At 39.1% G+C, this 18,151-nt stretch overlaps 1 protein-coding gene across 1 annotated transcript; it reads left to right on the forward strand.

Annotated features, from left to right (window-relative positions):
• Positions 1-11,882: 11,882 nt before the first annotated feature.
• On the forward strand, positions 11,883-17,798 carry LOC108677469 (protein abrupt-like). The gene is made up of 5 exons (XM_018165690.2): positions 11,883-12,032; positions 12,771-13,619; positions 14,027-14,434; positions 14,903-15,097; positions 15,686-17,798. The coding sequence occupies exons 1-5, from the start codon at positions 11,940-11,942 to the stop codon at positions 15,848-15,850; spliced, it is 1,710 nt and encodes a 569-aa protein (XP_018021179.1). The 5' UTR covers positions 11,883-11,939; the 3' UTR covers positions 15,851-17,798.
• The last annotated feature ends 353 nt before the right edge of the window (positions 17,799-18,151 follow it).

The following is an 18,151-nucleotide window of genomic DNA, read 5'->3' on the forward strand; positions in this document are numbered from 1 at the left end:
CGTTTAGCTCATATAATCTGGAAATAGTAAATCGCTAGGATTTTATATTCTTGTCGTACCCCTAGGACTAAGTTGTTCATAACTAGTCCTATTTATTTCGATATGATGTTAGGTCTTGTTTAGGTTTTATGTCTGTCTTTGAATTTTGACTTTTAAAGTGATTTTATTCATTTTTAGTTTAGTCGAACTGATGATGGAGCTGGACTCCGAAATGTTTTCAATATCGATATGGTGAATTTTCTTGGCGTTTTCTTTGCTTTTAAATTCCTTGTGAACTTGCGATATAAGCAGACTAATGATATAAGTACTTATATCTGGATTATGGACGTAACTGGAACCTAGTTTTTTCTTTTGATCAACTAAATATGTTTTTTCTAGTCAAGGATACATTTTTAATCTCAAGGACGAATTTTTTATCGCAAGGATATATTTTTCAAGTCAAGGATATATATTTTATATCAATGAAATATTTTTCTTCACGTCAGTGATAGATTTTTAAGCCAAGAGTATATTTTTTCAAGTTAAGGATATGATTTTTTGAGTTGTTAATAAATGAACGAATGTCATATTTTTCATTACATTTTTATTATTTTTAACTTGAAAGTCTTGTTTTATCATTTTTAAACGAAAAATATGCATTTGTCGTAAAGGGACCAAGGGTGGGCGCCTTGCTCCAAGCCCATGGGCCCATTGCCCCAGGGGTGGGGCAATGGGCCCATTTTGACACTTTTTACAAAATAGTGCTTCATTAAAAGTTGAATAACTGTATAGGCGTCTAATTCACATCATATATTCCTCATTAGTTGTACTTTTAAACAAAACAAAGAACCACCTCGTATAAATTAAAACTTCATCAAAAATTTAGTTTATAAAAGGAGGGGGCCCGCTGCCCCATGTTACCCTAACTACATAATCTTTCTACCACCGAAATGGTTTTTCAATAAATTGATTTTCATCTACGTATAAATATTCTAGCGTCAATGCCACAACTTCCTAGCGCGTTAGAAAAATTCATAGTTGTTAGGTGGCAATCGAACGTAGTTCTGACCACTATCAGCATTATACGGCTTTTATTTACGATCGGCGAGTAGCGAATAATTCGTTGTAGGCTGGCGGCTTACGTAGCATTGGCGGTAATTCAGATCGTAAACTCAGTGAATTTGAGTTTATTTTCGTTTTCTGAAAGCTTGAGGAGTAAATGTAGGAACTGTAAATGGTTTTAACTACCTTGTGTATAAAATTTTCTTATTAATTTTAAATGGGGTTGTTGTGGGCCTTTTGTGAGCTAAATTTGCCTTTTCCTCTTGGCTCCATCTAGCATCTCCGATTTGAAGAGACTGGAAACACGTCTACAGTTTTGTTTCTCGCCGCGGCATGAATCATCAATATCAACACATATGAAGTCCACAGCTGGGTCCGTAGAAATGTCGATTGGGGCTCACGAGGGATCATGCTACTGGCTAGTACAGCCAAAGTTCAGTTATGCATTATATAAATTTCCGTTGTTTATTAGGAATTTAAAAGCAAAGAAAATTCTCAAAAAGTTCACCATTTCATATAAGAGAAAACGTTTCTTTGTTTAAAGAAAACAATTCTTTGTTTAGAGGTGTCAATGAAGTTGTCATAGGGTTGAACCGCAACTTTTTTAAATCTCTTCTTGAATTATCAGTTTTAAACCCTATTTTTGTATCTGCAGGCAAGTTTTATAGACAAATTGACGGTTTGGGCATGGGTCTTCCTCTTGGCCGTACCTTTACCAATATTTTCATGTGCTTTCACGAGGCTACATGGTGGGTCAATTGTCTTATTGATTTTAAGCCAATTTTCTATAACCGATTATGTAGTAATGTAGATGATACTTTTTTAATTTTCAGGCATCCCTCTCATGTGGGCCTTTTCTTTGATTATATCAATCTCCTAGACACAACCCCTCACAATTTACTATGGAGCTATAATCCAACAATAGTTTAACTTTTCTAGATTGCAAGGTCGTAAAATCTGATGGCCGTTTCCAGACATCTGTTACCGAAAATCGACGTTCACCGGCTTAAGCACCAGCTTTTTTTAGCTTATGTTCATTTCGTTTCAAATTAAATGGGATTCAAACGTTATTAAACCGCGGCTTCCGAATTTGCTCTACTTTCTATGCTATGTACATTGAATTTGAACATTTGCGCAGTATCTCTTCACTAAATGGGTTTCCATCACAATTGGTGCATACTCAAAAAGAAATTCTTGTCTAAGCAGAATGCTGAGGTTGTTCCCGAGCGTGACGATAGGAATGGTATTTGTTGCTCTTTTCCTTACTTTGGCCTCGCATCCGAGACTATGGCAAAGGCATTGAAAGATATATTCTCTAAATACCTCCCGAATGTGAATATTCATGTATTGCTAGTGAACAATTCCAAAATTTGCTCGTTTTTTAAGTACAAATATCCTATCCCTGTTCTTGTGCGATCATCCCTAGTTTATCAATATAGTTGTGCACAGTGCGCATCTGCGTATGTCGGTATGACATCGCGCAATTTTTATACTAGGCTTGCAGAGCATAGGGGCAGGTGTCATAGAACAGGGAACATACTTGCGCATCCCCCTCATTCAGCCGTACGTATTCATGCCGAGCAGTGCAACGTCCCGGTGTCCAATAGTGATTTTAGAGTTATAGCTTCCACAACAGGGTTGGCAGGGTGGCCCAGTGGTACTGGGCAGGGTGGCCCAGTGGTTAAAGTTCAGAGTACCAAGATTGGCGCAGAGAGGCGCGGGTTCGATCCCAGCTCTGTGCGCCAGTTTATGGTCAGAATCTGCAAGGAGGCCGGGCGGTTAAGCACAGTAGAATTGTAGCAGTGAGTTGCGAGTTCAAGCCCGCAAAATACTGCGAATGTTCTGCGATGTTAAGAATCGGCGACAGGCCTACGGCCTAATAAACGCTGAAACCGCTATTATTATTATTATTATAACCGGTGTTTCAGACCTAAGAATTTTAGAATCATTGTATATTTTCAAACAGAAGCCCAGTTTAAATGCTGCTTTTCGTTCCTATCCTCTACAAATTGTAAATAGATAGTACCTTCTGGTCATGTTGTCTCATTTATGCTTGTTTTAGTTTCAATTTTGTTTCGAATGTTCTTAAGTTTAGGTGAATTTTTTAATGTGAATTTTAGGTTACTAACTGTTTGTACCTGTATTCTAGGTTTTTAACTGACAATGGAGCTGGACTTCAAAACGTTTTCTCTTTTAAGAAATGGTGAACTTTTTGACGATTTTCTTTGCTTTTAAATTCCTGATATATTTGCGATTTAAGCAACCAAATAATCTTAATACTTATTTCCCTTGTTAATAACGCAAGAGGGTTTAGTAGCCTACGTAGTGAGGTGCTTAACGATAAATGGTAACGTATGTATTTAGCCACCTGAGATTGAATACCGATGACTGAAGTGTTGATTGCAGGGCGGCAGAAAAATTTGCGGCTCACGGCTGCGCCCATGACAACGTAGTGCAAATCTAGATCATTATTCTGACCTTATTTATTAATTATTGCCCTGAGTAAATATTTTATTCTCGTTGTCTCGGCAGAATGCTAAACACCACATTTTTTCTAAAGTTTTAGGGCTCTACTCCAGCAAATATTTCTTGAAAGGAAATCGCTGGAGCAAACTAAATTCTTCATGTGACAATTAACTGCCGATTGACGACCATTAATACTTGTCCTGTCGTGTAGGCGTCTCCAAGTCTCCAGTAACCATAGTGAAGACGGTACAAAAATAAATAATAATAAAAAAATAGAAAAATTGATCACGACCTAAACATCTCAATTATGGCCAAATAAACGCATGTGCAAAGTTTCATCGAAACTTTGTTCATTAGTTTGGGAGACATTTTTGGCTCACGACAAATTTTACAGTTGCCACAAAAATGCAGGTCGTTTCTCCGAACAGCCGTAGAACCCGTGGCAGAAGGCTAAATTGGAGAAGTGTTATGACAATCGAAGTAAGAGTTGTATTGTGCTGAGAACAGTGACAACAGCCGGTTTAGGCCGACTGCCACGTCATCTTTCTCGAACTTTGAAAATGCCCATAGATACTATGCAGTGCTGCCCCGCTCCGAGGGGGAGCGCAGCCGTGCACCACCAATTTTGTGCACCAATTAGCCCTGAATCGAACGCCTTGGATCTCTCCAGATCTACACCAATCAGCCGTGCACCATTCGGCTTTGTCCTCTTCCGGCCTTGACCACCACCTGCCGTGCACCACCAGGCCGCAGATCGAATCTGACTTCCGGGCATCGTTAAATTACGTAATTTTACGTTCACTGCATCTGAGGTTAGGTTTCAGATAGCATAGTTCTGTTCCAAAATTTATCGTCCTTCGACATGCGGCCGTTCGACCGAGGGCTGGTTCGAACCACGGCCTAGATACGGACGGCTTGAAGTGTTGAAGGCTACGTTCCGGAAGGCAGGAATCATGATGGTCCATTACATCCAGGGCAGTTTTGGTCTTCGGCAGGCGATCCCTCCGAGGCATTGAGCCAGCGAGGGTACTATTAGCTAGAGATTAACTCCTGAACACCTATCAATGCCCCCGGCATCCCACTGCAAAATGCTGAGATGACTCAAGACCAAGTTTTTTGGACATCGCCTAGTCGTGACTATCTTCACCAAGTGCACTGTGTAGAACCGTGTTGAACTAAGGAAACATTAGCAAATTCTCACATGGATAATTACATTACGTTACGAATATTTTAAGTTGCCCCATGTGTGGTTAGTGCCCTCGGGTTCGTGGTTAGTGCCCCCTGGTGAGTAGTTAGTGCCCCCAGGCGACTGGTTAGTGCCCCCAGGAACCTCCCCCTGGACTGAGACTTTCTGCCCTGGAGTGGGACTCTCTGCCCTAGAGTGGGACTCTCTGCCCTAGAGTGGGACTCTCTGCCCTAGAGTGGGACTCTCTGCCCTAGAGTGGGACTACTCTCTGCCCTGGAGTGGGACTCTCTGCCCTGGAGTGGGACTCTCTGCCCTGGAGTGGGACTCTCTGCCCTGGAGTGGGACTCACTGCCCTGGAGTGGGACTCTCGGCCCTGATGTGAGGCTTTTTGCCCTGGTGTGGGACCCTCCACCCCGGTGTGGTCTCCACTTTGGCGACCCAATTCTGTGGACATTCCGCCGTCGGGAAACATTGGACCAACTCCTGAAAAAAGTACTTCTCTTTGCCCAAGATTCTATTGAGCAAATTCTTTAAACTACATAAATTGTCCTGCCATGAGGCAGCATGAAACTAGTTTTCAGAGGCACCCATAAACTTAAAAAAGAAGGAGAAATGGAAGAAATTTTTTCGCCTTGTAAATCACTGTTATGTGATTAGGAAAGCCTGAGTTTCGCTCAAAGCTGCAATTAATAAAGAAGATGTTTCGTATTATAGTCATGTCGGCGCTGAAGAGTAGGCCTGATGTAGCCTGTCGCCTATTTTTGTGCTTTTCGTGACTTGTATACAGAAGATCTAAAATCGTGTCCTTTGACCGGATCTTTTCAAGACTGACGATGGTTTGAAATAGCTACTACACTTCCACCGGGTTCTATATGGTGCAGAGGCCTTTCAAGTCTGAACATATAATTTTCCACGGCTTTATCTAGTCTGTTCTTGAACGTGTTCATACTCGGAGCGTAAATGACGTAACCGGGGTCCGGGTAGGCTGTTCCACATGTCGGTGATTCGAAGCGAGAAGAAATGTTGTCGCGTGGAGAATTTGCAGCACAGTTTTTTAGTTTATAGCCGTAGCCCATGGTGTGGGCTCTTGTTTCAAATTCTAGTAATCCTTCGGTGACCTTGTATAAACCATGAGTTTGTATAAACCTGCATGCTTCAACGAGGTCCCCACGCAATGTCGATAAGAGTCTTGGAAGCTTCATAATATTTAATCTTTCATCATAGGACTTGCCTGGAATTATCCTTGTTGCACGTATTTGAACATTCTCTATTAAATTTTTGTCTTTTTCAAGTTTCGGTCACCACACAACGTTTCCAAACTCTAGATTCGGGCGCACGACAACAACAAACAACTGCTTCATCGCTTCTGCATTTAGGAACTCGTATGAGCGTCTGATCAGTCCAAGAAGTTTGTTGCATTTATTAGCTTGCGTTTCAACATGCTGAGAAAATTTCAGCTCCTTGTTGGCATTAACTCCGAGATCTTTTTCCACAGTAGACTTTCCAATCATTACTCTCTCGTTGCAACCTTGACGTCTCATACTGTAATATTTCTGTTCACTGTTCTTCCCCACGTGAAATACTTAACACTTGTCAGCATTAAACCGCAGCTGCCACGTATAAGCCCAGTTAACTAAACTGTCAAGATCATCTTGCTATTGCGCGTTACTTGTCGCATCCTTCACTGTATTGTATTATCGGGCCCACTGCAAATTTTGGCCCGTATTGCCGGTAAAATATTGCCACGTCGGGAAAATGGTCATCACTTAAACATCACTATTAGGTTCTATTAAATACTTAACACTTGTCAGCATTAAACCGCAGCTGCCACGTATAAGCCCAGTTAACTAAACTGTCAAGATCATCTTGCTATTGCGCGTTACTTGTCGCATCCTTCACTGAATTGTATTATCGGGCCCACTGCAAATTTTGGCCCGTATTGCCGGTAAAATATTGCCACGTCGGGAAAATGGTCATCACTTAAACATCACTATTAGGTTCTATTAAACACGTGTGCAAAGTTTCATTAAGCTGCATCCCCTAGTTTGGGAGATATTTTAAGCTCGCTGAATCTTTGAGACCGACCGCAAGTTTTAAGACACACGTGACACGTGAACAATTTTTTCGCAGAAAAATAACTGAATCGAGTGTTGTTCTCAAATCCAATACATTTTCCAAGCCTTCTGCAATCCAATATGATATTTTGAAATTTTAAAATCATACTGATTCGAGACGTATCCAAATATATTTTTCGCAGTTATTTCGGAAAATATGTGCGTTGGCATTTTTGTTGACATCTGCTCTGGGCAGGTGTTCGATTCAGCCGCGTTGGTGCTTGCTAGTTGTACGAACTTGTACGAACTGCGAACGAAAAATCAAGTTATAAAAACTTGAACAGAGCTTAACCTTCACGACTATAAGCTTGTCTATTTATGTACAAACAAAAATACTCCATAGATTCAACAACATCATTTACAGAAAGTTGAACTCTCCGATGGGAATCGATGCGTTCGCAAACAAATAGTGTGCATTCCTATTTATGCATTGTTCACAAACGAACGTTACGCGCTGACACTCTGCAGAGTTCCTAATTCTTCTGTTTCGATTCAATTCAAGATAATTTAATGATTAGAAAATTCAAAACTTCAAACTATTATGTGATGTTTCTGATTATCTGATCTTACAATTATTGCTGTGTGACTGTGTCTATACTATAGAGTATAGATCAATCATCGAACTATTTTCCACATTGGTTATTAGCTAAATGTTAAATATTGCCGGAAATATCTTGGATAATAATCTTGCTTAGCTACTATAAAGCTTTATTACAATACAAACTTGATTGAGAAATCGGGCAGAAGCCACCCGTGATGAATGAGACAAATTTGTCTGTCTGTGTTTGCACTTTCAACTTTGCAGAGAATGAGAGATGCTGTCAATTTCACATTTTCACTGGTTTCCAATTTGGACTAATTGTCATTTTGTCAGAAATTTATAAAATTGTGGTTAAATTCAACTTGAATGCAATCGTTTATAGCTTAAGGTTGTAGCTTTATAGGCTATTTTAGGTACCGTAAAATGGAGTAACTTAGACCGGCGGGGTAACTTAGACCACTTTTCGTTTTTTTAACAAAAACCCCCACAACTCAAAAACTATTTGACATAGAAAAATTTTGTCAATGAGCATTAAAGGCCTAATAACTGAGGCTACATAACACAATAGAAAGATGTAAAAAGTTTGCATATCTAATAGGTTAAAAAATTAAAAATGTGACCCACGAAAAAAAAGCTATTATTTAAAGCCTGTCAGAGTACCCCCTCCAATTTTTTTATTTTTTGGTTAAATAACTCCAGGTTTTGATGCATTGTAGTAGAATGCAAATGACAAATTTTAGGAAAGTGTCATAGTTTGCAAATGGGGGGCGCCGCACCCCAATGGGTGAAATGTGACCACCTAATGGCAGCCGTCATAGTGGCAAACTAGAGCTTTTTTAGAATCAGTTCATTTTTAATTTCCTCATTTGCTCAAGATTTAAGCCAATTTTTTATGTATGATAATGCTGGTATCCAGGATACTTTACTGGTCTACTTATAGGACTCAAAAATGAACTTGAGGGAGAGTCTAAAAAACTCTCTGCTTTGCCACTATGCATGATACTTTACTGGTCTACTTATAGGACTCAAAAATGAACTTGAGGGAGAGTCTAAAAAACTCTCTGCTTTGCCACTATGGCAGCCGTTATGGGGTAACATTGACCGGTTTGGAAATTAAGTTAAAATTACCATATATAAGACTCTGTAGAGTCTGAAACACGGTTTGGAAATTAAGTTAAAATTACCATATATAAGACTCTGTAGAGTCTGAAACATAAAGAAAAAAACATTATTAGGTGTATTAAACATAAAATATGTTATATAGGTACCTATGGTAATTATAACTTAATTTCCAAGCCGGTCAATGTTACCCCATCATGGCTGCCATCAGGTGGTCAAAGTTCCCCCATTGGGGGCAGAGCCCCCCATTTGCAAACTATGACACTTTCCTAAAATTTGTTTTTTGCATACCGTCAAACGGGGTAAAAAGGGACGGGCAGGGTAAATAGGGACGCGCGTCCCACATTTCGTAGAAATGTTGTGGCAGCTAAACTAATCAAAATATTGCAAAACTAAAAATAGTAGTGTAAACTTCAACATTTTTACTACCTATCTATTATGTATAAAGCTAGTCAAGAAATCAAACATTTACTATCTCTGAAAAATCGCTGAAAAAAGTGTGAAAAGTGCAATTTTGGAAAAGTACCTCTGCTAAGGTCTGGAGCAAAAAAAATATTCACCATATTGAAAAATTTTACTTACATAATAGTTGCACCCAGGTGTCGGCTTGAAAACGTAATTGACAGAATTTGCCTATCTCATTCAAAAAAAAATAATGGCAGTCATATCCGCGCGATGGGGTAAAAAGGGACACCCCCTGGGTTAATTAGGGACACCCTTAAAAATGCAGTTACAGTAGAACCTCAGTTAGCAAATGCTCTAGTTAACAAAAAAATTGATTAACAAAAAATAATTTTGATTACATTTACCTCGCTTGGCAAAAAAAATTCACCTATCGAAAAATTAGTGCATCATCGGTTGTCACAAAATTGTACATAGAATGCTATATATAGAATTGTGCAAAGGCATCAAAGAATGAGAAGTAATTGACCTAAACTATGATTTATTTCTTCAAAACATATGATGGTTGTCACTAAAACATTATTTTCTGTTTCAGGTATGTTTTTCACGATCTTTTTTGTTATAGTGAAATCACTAGACTCAATTAAAGTTGTGCAAAATTACAAACCATCCTGTAAGCTTACAGATACAGAAGAAATGCTACATGGCTGCTGATATGAAGCTTGCAGTGGACAAGGTCATTGTCAATGCTCAATGGCATGTCCATGGATACAGTAATATCACATTAATAATACGGTAATTAATGAATATGGTATGAAAAAAATGAATATATATATATGGTATGAATATGATATATGGTATGAATATATCAATAAAGGAAAAACAAGTAAAAATCACAGAAAATGTCATTTATTTTACATCTACAATGAAAGAGGAGGACTTCAGAGTACTGTTAGTAATTGATGAGTACACTCTGCATGCTTCAAATGTTTGAAATTGAGTTTTATTTCATGTGTCCCTTTTTACCCCATTTCAAGATTAATTCAGGAGCCTTTTATATTGCGTTTAGCGCCTTACAAATAGCATATGGAATTTTTTTGAAGACACCATTTGATAGCCCTTGCAAAGAGCTATAAAATGAGCCTAAACTTTTTTCTGAAATGTTTCACGGTAAGAATTTATTAACAAAAACGCTCAAAACCGTCCCTTTTTACCCCATTTGACGGTATGTAACTAGAAGAGTTCTACTACAATGCATCAAAACCTGGAGTTATTTTACCAAAAAATAAAAAAATTGAAGGGGGTACTCCAACAGGCTTTAAATAATAGCTCTTTTTTGTGGGTCACATTATTAATTTTTCAACCTATTAGATATGCAAACTTTTTAATTTTTCTATTGTGTTACGTAGCCTCAGTATTAGGCCTTTGATGGCCATTGACAAAATTTTTCTACGTCAGATCGTTTTTGAGTTTTGGGGTTTTTTGTTAAAAAAACGAAAAGTGGTCAAAGTTACCCCACCGGTCAAAGTAACCCCATTTTGCGGTAGCTCTTTTTCATGGGTCACATTTTTCATTTTTTAACCCATTAGATATGCATAATTATTTTATCTTTCTATTGTGTTACAAAGCCTCAGTATTAGGCCTTTAATGACCATTGACAAAATTTTTCTATGTCAAATAATTTTGGAGTTTTGGGGGGTTTTTGTTAAAAAAACTAAAAGTGGTCCAAGTTACCCTGGGAGTCTAAGTAACCCCCTTTTATGGTATCCATACTTTACTGGTCTACTTATAGGACTCAAAAATGAACTTGAGGGAGAGTCTAAAAAACTCTGCTTTGGTAGCTTTGCCACTATGTATGTGAATCCCCAGTGCAAACTCAAAAATGCATAAGAAATTTTGTGTTCACATCAGTCTGCATAATTACGTGTTTTGTTGCCTCTAACGTAAAGATAAATGTTATTGTTGCTGTTCGTAGTATAAAATTAGAGATTTTGGGTAACATGTGCACAGGACTTTGCAAATGAGTTTGCGGCTACTGCTGGCTAGCAAATGGCTCTTCATGTCCAGCATATGGAATTCACGGCTCAAAGAAATGAAATCACAGCTTGCAAATTTGTTTACAAAACCATGGCTTGAAAAATCCAGTTGCGGTTCAGAGAGTATATATTTCCTCACTAGGAAACAAGTATCTCTATCAGTTACCTACGCTAACCAGATTCACCAAGTTTCATAAATTCTTAGTGTCTGTGTGACCAAAGTAACTGGAATTTCAACAACCTTTGACCAGAGTGCAGAGTTTAGTGAATGTGTTCTAATTTTTGCATTTGTATACCAATAACATTGCTGACAGTACCTAAACTGCAGTGCCAGTGCAGTGCAATTGCATTTCAACCATAATTACCAAATTGTGGATTGAGCCTTGAAGCCTCATCCGACTAACTGGAAATTTTACAAATCATGCAGCCGCTGGTCACACCGTCACAGTGTCACTGGTGTACCTCCTGCTCTGCTGTTAGCATTGCCTTTAAATGCAATAATTTCAATCCAAATGTGTTGGCAATATCTTCTGAAGGCTTTAATTGTGCTACTGATGCATTGCCAAAGATCTTAAGATGTTCACCTCCTTTCTGCACCATGGATTTGTGGAAAATTTATTTGCCAATATTTTGGTAAAAGCAATCCATATATAAATAAGAAAAATCACTGGTGATATCAATGTCAGCCTTTGTTCAAATTAATTTCTTGTTTTGTTTTCAAGTGAGATTGAAAAATTATAGCTTATTTTGACAGGCTCATATCATAAAGAAAATTTTACTAGGTATGCTTGCTAACTAAATATCTTGCTAACTGAATTTGATAACTTATTGTTATTGCTGCAATATGTTTTAAGCTCATTCACATCTTATAGCTGTTAGTATTTCTATTCATTATCAAAGTCCTATTACTTAGGAACCAAAAATGTGCTGCATGTTAAGTATTTGGTCAAGTTATTTTTTATTCATGTGCAGGGCATTAATTTAATATATTAATTACTTGTTGAGGCCAATGTTGATAGTGAGATAGCAGCACCATGGACTCTGATATGGAAGACAAGCAGCTCTCTCTGACATGGAACAACCACAGCAGCACATACAAGACCATGTTCAACATGCTGCGACACAAGGTATCTGAAATTAATGTATACATAAATGATCAATAATGTGAAAGAAATGCATGTGATAAAGTAATTACCAAGGGTTACCAATTAACCAAGGATATATTGGTTTTGCAACTTATCAGAGCTTACAATGTTTCTCATGAATAAAGTGGAAGGTGTTCATCCATTTTGACTAAAATTGATAAAAAATGTGAATTTTTTATGTAATGCATATATTTTGCTTGTACAATCAACCTTATTTAATCATATCTTGCACCAGCACTCATAATACCTAATTCTCAATGAATTAGGATATAATATTTTATTTTATCTCTCTGACCAAGTACGTATGTACAAGTCAGTGTGAAATTTATGTAATATCTCTTAGTTTACTTGTCATGGAGAATTCAAGCAATGTATTACGTATATATGGTATATAGGTACATATTTTCAGCCTCAGTTTACCTGTTTAAAAATCATTCATAGATAATAGCTGGTTTCCCAGATTTTTTTAAGGCACCTTTGACTTCACTGAAAAAAAAATATATATATATATATATATATTTAAGTATTATGAAATATATGTACATGTATTTAAGTAACAAATCATCAACATTTTTGAGAGAAAATATATGAATTTTATTACTAATCCATGTCTTGCTTGAAAGTTTCAATTTTCATTCATTGAAGAAGGACTAAAAACATCATTTTTGCAAGCCTACTCATACCCATGAAATAGCTGTAATAACAATTGTTTTTCCCCAGAACCTCCTCACGGACATCACCCTGGCATGTGATGGACAGCAGTTCCTGGCACACAAGCTGGTACTGGCTACATGCAGCCACTACTTCCAGACAATGTTGTGTGCAGTGCCTGATGGCGGGCACCCTATAGTGTACCTGCGGGATGTGCCAGCCTCAGAGATAAAAGCCATTCTTGAGTTCATGTACACAGGGGAAGCCTGCGTGCCACAAAGTCAAGTGGGCTCGCTGCTCAAGACGGCCGAGTGCCTTAAAATTAAAGGACTTGGAGTTCAGCCACATGAAGAACTTTCCAGTGCCAGTGAGGACCTAGATGATGATCTGGATGCAGATGGTAATGTTGTAGACAGTAGATGTAGGGTGGAGTCATTTAGAAAGTTTGAAATCAGTACTAAATCGGAAAAATTATTTACTCATTCCAAGTCTTTATTGACACCTGCTGTCAAGAGGAATTTCTCCCCGGAAAAGAAATATCTTAGCACGAATTCTGCCACAGACATCTTGGTGTCATCACCTAAAAAAATGAAAACCTCAGCCAGTTCTAGTGCTCATTCAACTGATGAATATGGCTCCCAAGTTGTGTTGTCTCCTAACACAACTACTGACGCCACTACCTCGTCACGGACCGATAGTGTTGATAACAAATTTTTCATACCCTTTCAAAGTATGAAAGCTGAACCCCATTCCCCTGTAGACGTAGAGACCGTTGGTGACAACGAAAATGTGTTAGAGTTGACAAAAATAAGTGAGGCCCAGGCTCTGAAGGACTGCCAGTCAGGCAGGGCGCCTCTTTCAAGAAGCACCAAGGACGCTCTTGCTGAAATCTTTGACTTGGAAGACAAATACAGAACTGTGAGTAGCTCAGTAAAGCCTTCAATCAACATTTTTTTTTCAAACATCATTTTTTTCAGTTCACGCAATCATCATTTTCAATCATCACAATCATCATTTTTCAATCATCAAAAATTTTTTTTTTTCCAATTCACACCCTGGGCTTCCTCAAAGCCACCCTTTGTGTTTAGGGTTTTGACAAATTCGATATCTAGTCATGCACTGTCTATATTTGTTTACTCAACTGTGTGAATATTTGAGTTTCCAAGTAGACTTCTGCATGTTGACAATTATTCCCTCAATGTATTTACAATGTAATATATTCTAAATATCCAATTGATTTTATCCCAGAATGTTATGCTGTGTATCCAAAGCAGTGATGAATACCTACTGCATTTTATAATAATCCTTTCATTGTATTCGTGCAGGATCGCAGTTTACCATCAGCAACTAACCAAACTAGTCTACACAGTTTTTCTAGTAACAGTCTGTGCGGGAGACAAATAGTAAAAAACCAGCCCATCACATCCATGATGCGGTCCAGTGACACCAGTAGAAATGGATTGCCTTCTTTGGAGGAACAGACTTCCACAAGCCATGAAGGGTCTGAATCGTTTTGTGGCAAGAGCTTAGTTGAAAATGGGCGAGTAGCCAAAGGTGAGGCAAAAGAGACGAAGGAGGAGGAAGAAGCTCTGGCTTGTAACCCTTCGAGTTTTGAAGAAGAGGCGCAGTTCTACCTTGAAGCTTTCACTCGCAGCGCCGGGCTATCGTTGGCTGCATCATCACCCCTGGGCGAGGACGCCCTGCCGGGGCTGGAGTGTGCGGCAAACTCTCAGGTTCTGTGCTGTTCTAGCCTTGCTTTTAATCTGAGTTATTGTAGGTTGAAAGTGGATTGCATTGATTATAGGATTTTCTGTGTGAGCAAAAGCAGCTATGTATGGGTGTTGAGAAGTTTAGAGGTAGAGAGAGGATGTGGCTGGAGGGTGTGGAAGGTCAATGAGAGGATGTAGCTACAGAGTGAGGAGGGACTCAGATGTAGCTGCAGGGTGTGAATTCATTGTTCTTATTTTTTCCCACCAGAGAGTGCAGGATAAAAATATGTTCACTGATTCATTTTACCACCCGTTCTAGTTCTGCTTGTGGCTTGTTCTCTAAACTCCTGAACAATTTCTTTCTTACAGTTATTTTTCCAGTTAAAAATATCCTCAGTAGGTATCATACTTAATTCTTCAATTTACTGAACAAGATGAGCAACTGTGCATTTTAATAGTAGTTGAAGTGATGTCGCTTTTGCCCGCTTGCAGGAAGCCACCGCTGCTCGTGGAAGTTTCGGTGCGTCGGCGAAGGCGGCGGAGCTTGAGGACCTCGAGAACCGGCCGTACACGTGTCCCATCTGCCGCAAGAGCTTCGGCAAAGCCGCCATCTTGAAGCGCCACCACCTCGCCCACTTCCGCCCCTACAGCTGTAACGTCTGCCAGCGCTCTTTCACCCGCAGGGAGGTTAGTAACTCCCACATGTTGAACCTGTGCCACGTTACAGGTTCTTTTACATGTCATTCGTTGCAGGCTTGTTGATCATCTTGTCACGTTGCAGGCTTGGTGAACATCTTGTCACGTTACAGGCTTGGTGAACATCTTGTCACGTTACAGGCTTGGTGAACATTTTGTCACGTTGCAGGCTTTTTAAACTTGTCACGTCGCAGGCTTGTTGAACATCTGTCACGTCGCAGGCTTGTTGAACATCTGTCACGTTGCAGGCTTGTTGAGCATCTGTCGCGTTGCAGACTTGTAGAACATCTTGTCACGTTGCAGACTTGTAGAACATTTTGTCACGTTCCAGGCTTGTTGAACATCTTGTCACGTTGCAGGCTTGTTGAACATCTTGTCACGTTGCAGGCTTGTTGAGCATCTGTCACGTTGCAGGCTTGTAGAACATTTTGTCACGTTGCAGGTTTTTTAAACTTGTGTCACGTCGCAGGCTTGTTGAGCATCTGCCACGTTGCAGGCTTGTTGAACATCTTGTCACGTTTCAGGCTTGTTGAACATCTTGTCACGTTGCAGGCTTTTTAAACTTGTGTCACGTTGCAGGTGTTGGCGGAGCATCTGCAGGAACACAACGGAGCGGACATGAGACTGCCGTGCCCTGTCTGTGCCATGACCATCAAAAGAAAAAGGAACCTGCAGGCACACATCAAAGTCAAGCACCCGGAGTATTACCGCCACAAGATAGAGAACAAACTGACGCTCTTCTGAGACACGGCCACGGACGCCTCTGTTCCCTTTTGATACCTCACGCATGTTCCTTGCTAAACGATGTCCGAATGACTAAATGTTGGTTGAATTTGCAGGAATAATCTAGAACGTATAATCTGTACGAGTGGCTAAGTAGTGAACTAGGTAATTTTCTGCCAGTTGCATTATCTTTATTTTATGCACCTCTTTTAACAGACGTGTTTTGTATTCGTTTTAGGATGTTTCGTTGTGGTAGTCCGAAGTTCTCATCATTATTCAACTTCGGGAGTTCATTAGAGCAGTGTGGAGTGTACTATATTTTATAAACGCTAGGTAAGCTTTCTGCCATTGTTCAGTACGGGTCTAAAAACTTCCCGCGACTCGAGCAGACACAGAAAATCCGTCGGTTTATGGCACGCGCGGTCTATTTTGTCTGGTCTTTGATATAAGTTCTTACTAGTGATGGTAAATATTTTGATGCCGATACTTTCCTGCAAGTGAGCACACGAAAAAGAGGAATATAATTGAGAATACCTACTACAATTTTACGACTTCTTGGGCTCCTCGCAACACAAGTAGCACACTTACATTAATCCCTGAAACTGCCGCACGGGCGCTGGAAATTCTAATCCAAAGATTTCATGTCTTTTCTATCGCTTCATCGGATCATTTTATATCAATTGTTACTATATGCACTACAGAATAATGGCTGTCCAGAGTTTGCTAATTTCTATTTATTCCATGACCTTCTGTGGGCTGTACGAATTAACGAACTTTCTGCGCGGCCCATGCTTCCGTCCAAGTTTTATCAAGACATGCTGTATAATAAGTGTATTGCAACCATGAACATTTTGTTGTCATGTGTTTCTCATGAACGAATATGTCTAGTTTTTAGTGCTGCTTTTATTGACGTACAGTTTTTCAATCTTCATAATGCAATGTCGCGCTTCACGCTGACCGGGTTTCTACACTCAAAAATATTCTCCACAATTGTTCGGTACATGTGGCAATTTTGATGCAGCTTGAGGTAGTACTATTCAGGCCAGTGCCTGTCTTTTCCGTAAATATTATTACGGAATTAAATGTCTGGGCATTCCACAAAGTTTTGCTTTGGTGTTACTAGAAACTAGTGATGATCGCCCGCCTAGCAACGAGGTGATGAACAACTTTCAGGCCGCTTTGCCTAGTAGGGCCTGAGGTGGTGGTTGCCAACGTTTCCATGGCATTGTGTACCACAAAGAAGTGAATCATTTTTATTATTAATATTATTACTTATACTATATCGCTTATAAGTTTTGAGAAATTGTAACGCCGGATACCTTAAATACAAAGTGCATTTGTAAGTGTAGTTTTTAAATTGATATAAAGCAAACTAGACGCTTTTGATGCGGTTTAATTCTGGTACATTTTTGACGCGGTTTATTTAATTCGGTACATATCGCCGAACTTAGTCCAACGTCAGGTAATCCTGTAACTGTACAAATCAATAACTTATGTTTTCAGTATTTAATATATAAACACATTTAGCTGGAAATACCGAAAATTTTCTTGTTCTTTTGTGTTCCAAGAATGTTCCACCTTAATTGGACTGCCTTCGCCAGCTTAGCATAGCATTCTTACGTAGCAATGATAATTTGTATAGTTAAGTATCTAATTTCTGCCTCAACATTCATATTTAGAATTCGAGCTTATCATTCCTAACCTAGAGGGCATTTGTGGTTGTGTGGGCATTTACGGGTCAGCTGCATCAGTCAGCAGTTCGCGCGCTAGTTCCAACCTGGACATTGAAGTTAAAGTTGCAAAATACAAGTTTGTTTCTGACTCGGTATGAAGTTAATACGTTAATTATGAGTTTAGTTCGTTGATTACGAGTTTGTTTCTGACGATGTATGAATTTTATAGACTGAACATAAATTTGTTTCTCACGGTGTTCGGATTTTAATTAGTTGATTACAGTTTTGTTACTGACCTCCTCCAACTTTAATATATGCAATATTTAAAATACAAATTTGTATTTGGCGGCGTCCGAATTGGATATGTCAAGTATAAATTCCTTTCCGATCATGTCCAAAAATAATGTTTAATACATATCCGTTTCTGATGTTAGATGCACATTTGTTGTGGACAGTGTCCGTATTGAATCTGTTGCGTATTGATATTTGCAAAAATTTCTGGTTGTCAATTTGTTTCATGCGTGTTTTGGAAGTATGAGTGCGTAGTGAGTGTGCACTCACTTTCTAGTCAAGTCCCTTCATGCTTGAAAAATGTACATTGTACTCCTCTGGAAAGGATCGCGGACTGAGAACTATTTCCATAGTAGCT

This window comes from Hyalella azteca, unplaced genomic scaffold, assembly GCF_000764305.2.
Source record: "Hyalella azteca isolate HAZT.00-mixed unplaced genomic scaffold, Hazt_2.0.2 contig10432, whole genome shotgun sequence".
NCBI lineage: Eukaryota > Metazoa > Arthropoda > Malacostraca > Amphipoda > Hyalellidae > Hyalella > Hyalella azteca.

Bases quoted from the DNA above. Each gene is read 5' to 3' on its own strand.
- LOC108677469 (XM_018165690.2), top strand. From the start codon at position 11,940: ATGGACTCTGATATGGAAGACAAGCAGCTCTCTCTGACATGGAACAAC. The intron at 12,033-12,770 runs GTATCTGAAATT...GTTTTTCCCCAG, and splicing joins TCAACATGCTGCGACACAAG to AACCTCCTCACGGACATCAC. The intron at 14,435-14,902 runs GTTCTGTGCTGT...GCCCGCTTGCAG, and splicing joins AGTGTGCGGCAAACTCTCAG to GAAGCCACCGCTGCTCGTGG.